We start from the raw sequence: 9,525 nt of genomic DNA on the forward strand, positions 1-9,525 counted from the left end.
GTATCCCCGCAAAGCTAATACAGCTGTGTAAACTGACGTCAAGCAACACCAAAAGCTCCGTCAGGATTGGGAAGGACTTCTCCGAGCCGTTCGATACCAAACGAGGTTTCAGACAACGCGACTCCCTATCGCGCGACTTCTTTAATCTGTTGCTGCAGAAAATAATTAGAGCTGCAGAATTAAAGTAGTCCTCTCACGACGAACAAAAACAAAACTCTATAAGTCACTCATTTTCCCGTCCTGCTATTGGTGCAGAGGCATTGACGATGACAACATCTCATGAGTTGATGTTACGAGTTTTCGATGGAACGATGACCTGTATGAGATATACGACGACATTGACCTTAGTTCAGCGAATTAAGGGACAACGAAAACACTCCTACTCTGAAAGTATTCGACGCAATACCCGCAGTCCTTTTGATATTCCTGCGTATGTATTATACTATATATATAATCCTATGTATATAGACATATCGCGTTTAATTTTGGGAGATCTACCAATATCTTAAAATGCAATATTTGAGATGCAAAGCATATTGGATGAAGGAATAGAATAGAAGATTGAAGATTAGGTATTTCATTGAAGGCCACACTGTGTTAGCTACTGAAAATGTACATAATAATTTTGTTTGTTTTAAAGTAAATAAATGCTTGACATTTAAGAGCTTACTTGTAGGTGTTTTAAACCGATTGCTTTAATAACTCAAACTAATAATAAACTAATATGGAACGGCTAAGTTAGGATGTAACCGAAAATACCCTTGAAACTTGCAAATATCCTTGACATTGGTGTGGTAACACTTAATATTAAAAATTTAAGGAAGGCTTAAATTCGAGTGTAACTGAACATTGTATATATTATACTAATATAACTTCCTTCACGTGTTGGTAATATTGGAAAATGTAGCTAAATGCCTCATATCAGTCCAGCAGATCTCGAGGTATGGATTTTTACCTAAATTTAGTTGGTGTAAGGCCCATTTTTTGTACCCCGGCTCCTAAAAAGCATTCTCTTACCATCTTGAGTGTTTAATTTAATGTCTCTGATGCAACTAGTTATCGAATTTATCGAATTTTTGTCATAGTAGTTTTTAAGAGTGGCCAGGGTTATCATCCGATTTCACCTATTTTCACACTATCACCAGAAGGGTAAAAAAGATTTATATTGTGTAAGTTTTAGGTGATATAGCTTTACTGGCTTGAAAGAAATATACATTACATACAGGGCGTGATGTCGTCCATTAATAAGTTTAACTTTCAACCCACAAGTGTTTACTGATTGATCGGATTGTCACGAGTTTTTATCAAAACTAACTCACCTAAAACTAATAGAGATAGTAGGTATAGAATTATATATATAAATGATCAGGATGACGAGACGAGTTCAAATCCGGATAATTGTCTGTCTGTCCATCGGTCCGTCCGTGCAAGCGGTAACTTGAGTCAAAATTGAGATATTTTGAAGAAACTTGGTATATGCGTTCCTTAGTAAAAAACACTCCCAATGTAACAGTACTGTTTAACAACGAAATTGTTGCAATGAATGTTGTTATGTTTAAATACATTTTTGTTGTGTTAACTTATATGTATTTATAATCTTGCAACCTGTTGCTATAGAGGATTATAGTTTTGTTCACCTAACGGTTGTACGTATCACCTAAAACTAATCGAGATAGCTATAGAGTTATATATACATATAAATGATCAGGATGACAATAATTTAAATCCGATTGATCCGTCCGTGCAAGCTGTAAGTGAATAAAAATTGAGATATCTCGCTGAAACTTGGTATGTGGGTTCGTTAGTACAAATTTCGAGTTCGCAGATGTTCGTAATCGGCCACGCCCACAAATCGAAACCATTAACTGCAAACATATAAAGTGCCATAAATAAGCACTAAATTAAGATATAAAACTGTAATTTGGTACAGAAGATCCTAGTGGCAAGGAGCATTTGCAGGAAACTTTTTTTGAAAAAGTGGTCGTGGCCCCGCCCTCTAACAAATTTAATCTAAATATCTCCTAAACCGCTTAAGCTACTATACAACAACTAAATTTGCTGAATACAAATCTAATAAGAACTTCTACCGACAGTGTGAAAATGGACGAAATCGGTGGATAACCTTGCTCACTCCTCATATAACGGTTCTGTTAAAATCTACTAAAAACGCGATAAATCAATAACTAAATACTCCAGAAACATTAATTTTTAACACCGAGATGAGATGGCAGAGGTTTATGGGATCCAGTGAGTAAATTAGACGATATACTTAATATAAAGATTTTCAAATTTCCGGATGACTTTCTACCGCATAAATCGGCCAATATGTTAGTTTTTCCATTGAATATAGGAGAGCGTGTTTTACTCGTAACAGTGTATCTTTGTGCCTAAAATAGAAAAATTTGAGCACAAACTTGACTTATCCCTCATATAACCTTTGATTCAATTATTATAAATCAGGTCTTTATATTAAGAATCGCAAGTATGACAGAACTTAATTTCATTTCATTTTCATTTAGTCATAAATTAAATAGTTTTCGTTGTAATGTAAATATCCTTTTAATCCTTCAATTGCTAAATCTTCAACGAGGCGATCCGCAACATATAATATAATAGTTAAACATGTTGATGATAGCACTTCGTATATTACAAGTAATGAGGGGCTAATTTCGGGTTTATCCGAACATTTCTTACTCTTGCAACTTGCAAGGATTAAAGGCGGCTTGTTAGAGTAACAAAAATCATTACATGTATACAGTTTAATATAATTTCAGATATTTTCAGCATTCAACTCTAGAACTTCCGATATTCTTTGTTCAGTTATTTTACTAAGATATAAGATATATATATCGACCGATTTGAACAGGTATAAATCCAACCGAAAGTTTGAAAATCTTATATTAATTATATTAGGTATATGAAAGGTAAAGATATGTGGATAGTAATGACCTGTATTTATTTGTTTTTGGTATTACTACATATTGTTAACAGAAAAACAATCTCTGTGGGTTTCTTTAATTAATTGTGAATATAACGACTAAAGTCAAGCGACGGCTTTTATTTATTTTAGGCACAAAGATATTAATGTATCATTAAGATAACTCACATATTGACCGATAGTTTTTCTATTTTTGGTAGAGGAGCATATTATTATCACATAAGGATTAACGCTGAGTTTCTATAATGCGAGTATACATATCTCACAGTTTGTCCGATATTTGCAATAACAAGTTTGCAAAATAAACTGGGTTTCACATAAGTATTTGGTATTTGAGGACTTGAACAGTTTTGGTCCGATTTGAAGAATTTTTAGTCATAACCACTAAAATTAATGCAACATACCAAACTTGGTTGAAATTGGATATAAGGTTTAATCTAAATATGGACTATAAAGCCCTATTGTGCCAACTTGGACATAAAATTTAATGTATCTAACCCATTTAGTTCTCCCCAATCGATGACGATGACGATGGAAAAGACGTTCCATTGCCCGACCAAGAAGAAGTTCGAATAGCAATTGCCCGCCTGAAGAACAACAAAGCGGCGGGGGCGGATGGATTGCCAGCCGAGCTATTCAAACACGGCGGCGAAGAACTGATAAGGAGCATGCATCAGCTTCTTTGTAAAATATGGTCGGACGAAAGCATGCCCAACGATTGGAATTTAAGTGTGCTATGCCCAATCCATAAAAAAGGAGACCCCACAATCTGCGCCAACTACCGTGGGATTAGCCTCCTTAATATCGCGTATAAGGTTCTATCGAGCGTATTGTGTGAAAGATTAAAGCCCACCGTCAACAAACTGATTGGACCTTATCAGTGTGGCTTCAGACCTGGTAAATCAACAACCGACCAGATATTCACCATGCGCCAAATCTTGGAAAAGACCCGTGAAAGGAGAATCGACACACATCACCTCTTCGTCGATTTTAAAGCTGCTTTCGACAGTACGAAAAGGAGCTTCCTTTATGCCGCAATGTCTGAATTTGGTATCCCCGCAAAACTAATACGGCTGTGTAAACTGACATTGAGCGGGACCAAAAGCTCCGTCAGGATCGGGAAGGACCTCTCCGAGCCGTTCGATACCAAACGAGGTTTCAGACAAGGCGATTCCCTATCGTGCGATTTCTTCAATCTGCTGCTGGAGAAAATAGTTCGAGCTGCAGAACTTAATCGAGCAGGTACAATCTTTTATAAGATTGTACAGCTGCTGGCGTATGCCGATGATATTGATATCATCGGTCTCAACACCCGCGCCGTTAGTTCTGCTTTCTCCAGACTGAACAAGGAAGCAACGCAAATGGGTCTGGCAGTGAACGAGGGCAAGACGAAATATCTCCTGTCATCAAACAAACAGTCGTCGCACTCGCGACTTGGCACTCACGTCACTGTTGACAGTCATAACTTTGAAGTTGTAGATAATTTCGTCTATCTTGGAACCAGCGTAAACACCACCAACAATGTCAGCTTTGAAATCCAACGCAGGATAACTCTTGCCAACAGGTGCTACTTCGGACTGAGTAGGCAATTGAGAAGCAAAGTCCTCTCTCGACGAACAAAAACCAAACTCTATAAGTCACTCATAATTCCCGTCCTGCTATATGGTGCAGACATCTGATGAGTCGACGTTGAGAGTTTTCGAGAGAAAAGTTCTGCGAAAGATTTATGGTCCTTTGCGCGTTGGCCACGGCGAATATCGCATTCGATGGAACGATGAGCTGTACGAGATATACGGCGACATTGACATAGTTCAGCGAATTAAAAGACAGCGGCTACGCTGGCTAGGTCATGTTGTCCGAATGGACGAAAACACTCCAGCTCTGAAAGTATTCGACGCTGTACCCGCCGGGGGAAGCAGAGGAAGAGGAAGACCTCCACTCCGTTGGAAGGACCAAGTGGAGAAGGACCTGGCTTCGCTTGGAATATCCAATTGGCGCCACGTAGCGAAGAGAAGAAACGACTGGCGCGCTGTTGTTGACTCGGCTATAATCGCGTAAGCGGTGTCTACGCCAGTAAAAAAGAAGAACCCATTTAGTTATTGATTAATCGCGCTTTTAGTAGTTTTTAACAAAACCGTTATATGGAGAGATCGCGGGGTTATAATCCGGTATATCAATTTCCACACTATCTGTAGGAATTTTATGAAAATTCGTGTAAGCGAATTTAGTTATTGTATCTTTAGTGGTTTACTTCAAACCTCTTAAAGGGCGCCACGCCAATTTTTTCAAAAAAAGTTAGCTCACATTTATTTACATTTCCTATTTTACCCATCTGCAATGCATTAGTTTCGACTATTAATGCATGAATGTATATCACAATAACAGTAGTAAATGGCAAAACCTGGTAATGATATAATAAGCGATTGTAGATTCACAGAAGGGCAAAATATCAATTATGTCGGCAACGAATGCGCGAATAAGCAGACATATGATAAAAGACGAATTACTTGTATCATTAGTAGCTTTAGCGTAAAGCGAAATTAAGCTTACAACAAATACAAAAAAGGTACAAACAAAATATAAATAAACATACATGTATATATGACGATTATCAATCTTACATTCGCCCTGCAAATGCTGAGGCTGGTATTCAGATACTTATATACATATGTATGTAGATAAGGCCAGCCAAATATAAATTACCTTACTTAATTTACCTTACGGTGGTTAATATACTATTAGATAATAACAAATATTGCGAAGTTTTTTCAATCACGTATTTGTATCTATTACTAAATACTTACATGTACATATGTGTATACAAATATTGATTTGCAAAGAAATTAATAGTGCTTACGAGGTGGCTAATTAACATGAAGTGAAAATACAGCACCTGCTTCGCCCTCATGCCTCCCTTCACTTTTGGATTACATTGCTGCCGCTTGTGTTTGTATTGAGGTACGCAAACCAAATTAACTTCATGATCACGTTCAACAAAGACAAAGTGAAAGCGACAGTAATTTCATGAATTAAAAACATGTATTTACTTATCATGATGTATGCATTCTTATATAAACATATACATACACCTACCATGTTAGCTACAAGAAGGAAATAAGTTAAAATGCCATAGCTAGCGAACTTGTTAGGTGGCGTGTAATGCGATCTTCCTGGAGACAAGTGACAACGTCAAAAAAAAGTTTACCGCTTTCACTTTTGCACAATCGACTTTTCCTGCATGTGTCGAAACGTACGATAATTGACAATTTGAAACCAATATATTTTAGTTTAGGTATGTTTGTATATTTTATGTAAACAGAAACAAAATTTCAATAAAATTTGTAAAACATAAAAATTTTACAAAGGAAAACAAAAATTAATTTAATTAAAACTTAGTTAACAATCCGAGTTTACTTATTCCTACCAATCTGATCGACTTGTGACTGAAGGTTGTTAATAACTTCAGATGGCACTTGATCACCGAGGATCTCGAATAGATTTATCCGCTGATTGCCGGGAATCGCCTCGTATGCACCCAGTTCAATACCTTCTTGCACATTTTGTATTTGTGCATCTTTTGGTATGAGAAAAGTCTGCTGTGCCTGGCGAATGGCTTCATTAGTATAGGCTGCTCCTTCACGTTGAGGATGGGCCAATGCGAGCGTCATTAGAATGCTACACACAATGAGGGTTTTCATTTTATAGATTATCGCTATTGATATCAGTTGTCTGGAACTGCAAATAAGAATTTGTTCCTTATTAATATATTTTTCATTAAAAGTTTTTTTTGTTAATAAATTTTTTATACAAGCAATTCTTTAAGTTTTTTAATGAAAAAAAGTATATTTCTGTATATAAGTTATTTGAAAAGCACTCCACTACGTATTTCTGGATTTTTAGTTTTGTTAACCATCTATATATATTTTTTTATAACCAGGACTCAGCATATTTGAAAATTTTAGTAACAGTTTCAGTTTGCGCTACACTTTCTTTTTCACGCATTTAAGCTATTTATGAAATATCGCAAGACGATCTCTTACCAAGCTCACGTTTGACACGTAAATGTTTCGCGATTCCCATGCGCTTTGCGCTTTTTATAAACTCGTCGCCCAACAGCGCAGCGTTAAAACATTGTTTTGTAGCAGACACTCACAATTTATTTTCATGCATGTACATACTTACACTTTCAAACATGCGGCCATCCGAACCGCCAACAATCATGTGTACGTGTGAAGATGGTATAAATGGTTGATTATTTTATTCGTGTTAACTTCTTTTCGAAGCAGATTAAGGAATTGCTTGGAGTTATTTGTTTCAATTAGAGGGTCCATTGCTGGTACTCAATATTTTCTATCAACACCGATACTATTTATTGTCTGTTATATTACTTGCCTAAATCTTTGATTAATGAAAGCACAACAGATTTAATTATTTTTGAAATGTTAATATTTGTTTTTTTTTTTAATGCAAAGAGTGTCAAGCGTCTTTTATATACTTACATACATATATAGCAGTGTTGATGACATCACATTAAAATAGTTATAAAAATAGTTAGATGAAACTCTAAGTAACAGAAATCTCAAAAGAAGAAAAACACATGTTGCACAGAGAATGAACACATTGCAATAGTACTGTGGCAAAGCTTTAAAAGTGAGAGCAATTTTAACAGCTTTTCTCTAATTTTTTAATAGTCAAGAAATATAAATATTTATATATATTCACCGTTTTTATTAGATTTTGTTAAAGATCTTAATGAGTTACTCTTTGGAAACTATTTGAAGAGGGTGGTAATGGATGTTCATGAAATGCCCAATTGAAATGAGATGTATGGGCATTCGTATAGTTTATTTTTCGACACTTATTTGTCAATAAATGGGTCAGTGCAGTCAATTACAACATAACTATATTATGTACAAATGTGTTTTTATACTCCAGTAATATGTTGTGTATAGTTTTGTTTAGGTAACATTTGTTTGTATTACCTAAAATTAATCGAGATAGATATGAAGTCCGAAGAAGTTGTAACTTAAGTAAAAATTTACAAATCCTGATGAAGTGTGGTAAACGTGTTCTTGAGCACCTTAAGAAAACTCCATAATTAGGCCACGCACTCTAATAACTTTAACAATTCAGTAAAGGTATATCAACCAACTCCGGACAGGACAAACTTTTTTGGCACTTTCACACAATGAAAATGGATAAAATCAGGCGATAACTCATCCCACTCCTCATGTAACTGCTAAAAGTGCGAAAACTGGATAAAACTGTGAAATGTCAGAGACATTCGGTTTTAAATCCTATACCTCAGGAAATATCTGACCAATTTTAACCTGTTTAACTTTTGTTGTTTTATACTACATTGTGAAAATTGCCAAACTTAGACTACATCCACGCCGTTTTCTCCAAATGTAACATTTCTAAATTCCATCTGATTGATTTTCTTTTACAGTATTTAAAATATGTAATAATGAAGATATCAGAGCAAGACTTATCTTACATCAAAAAATTTTCGAAATAAGACCGTAACTTTTCAAGTCCATAGGTACCGAAAATGTATCTCTGAGATATATCATCCAAATTCTGAGAGAATATTTTCCTAAAAGCAGTGTGCCTTTGTGTCAGACAAGGGTAAACTCGGATGAAAACTTCCACTTGCCCCCCTATACCTCATACCATGTTTATATCGGTAATATCATCGGTATAACAGTATAAAACCAAAAGGCATTAAAAAGAGACGAAAGAAAGCAAGTAAGGAAGGTGTAAATTACATTTTTTTATATTCGCAAATTGCCAGGGAAATATTTTAAAGTTTCGAAAAAAATTAATTGAAGAAATTCCTTGAGTGAGAATTTATACATTCTGATTTTGATTTTTATTTGGATAATTCTATGTTAAACTCTATCTCAACTACGAAAGTTGAGAAACAAGTCTGCCATAACTGAATCGTACTGAAAAGCATTTCAATTCCGTTGATTCTTTAAAAAGTTGTAGACTTAATACATATTATGAATAATCGCAGCAACGCTTAACACGAGTACATTCACCAAAATAAACTTAGCCATCCGTTTGGCCACACCATCTTCAATGGACAACATCAAGTTTAACCAAATTTGTATTATGTAAGGTCGCGGTAATATATACATACATATGTTGTGTGTTCATATACAATATAAGCAACTACACGTACTTAATTTTCAAGTAAACCCGCAGTTCAGCTTTGAGAGTATGCATGTAACTTGACTGTTTGTAAGCAACGGTGCCTACCACTGCCGAAGTTGTTGTAACGCTTTGGGCTCACAAGTGACCGAAAACCACTTCCCATTAGTGACACTTCATTGAAGGTGAAGAGACCAACGATGTGCAAGTGTACTTGTAAAGTCCAATAAATAGTTCATCGCAGGTATTATATATTTTATACAAACATACGTAAATGTTGAAAGTCATAAAATCGAAAACAATTACATAATAATTAAGTAAACTGATCGGTGCGAATATGGTAGAGGTTCAAATAAGCAATTTGCTAAATTTTAACATGAATTTTAGTAGTGATAATATTGATATAAGTATAAGACGTTAATATAACCTCC

The 9,525-nt window shown here is 35.4% G+C and overlaps 1 protein-coding gene across 1 annotated transcript; it reads right to left on the bottom strand.

Annotated features, from left to right (window-relative positions):
* Positions 1-6,203: 6,203 nt before the first annotated feature.
* Positions 6,204-7,124, bottom strand: LOC105223910 (uncharacterized). Its single transcript, XM_011201811.4, has 2 exons — positions 6,979-7,124; positions 6,204-6,673 (listed from the first exon to the last, which is right to left on the bottom strand). The coding sequence occupies exon 2, from the start codon at positions 6,634-6,636 to the stop codon at positions 6,349-6,351; it is 288 nt and encodes a 95-aa protein (XP_011200113.1). The 5' UTR covers positions 6,637-6,673; positions 6,979-7,124; the 3' UTR covers positions 6,204-6,348.
* Between the last annotated feature and the right edge of the window lie 2,401 nt (positions 7,125-9,525).

Source organism: Bactrocera dorsalis, chromosome 1 (assembly GCF_023373825.1).
Source record: "Bactrocera dorsalis isolate Fly_Bdor chromosome 1, ASM2337382v1, whole genome shotgun sequence".
Classification (NCBI taxonomy): domain Eukaryota; kingdom Metazoa; phylum Arthropoda; class Insecta; order Diptera; family Tephritidae; genus Bactrocera; species Bactrocera dorsalis.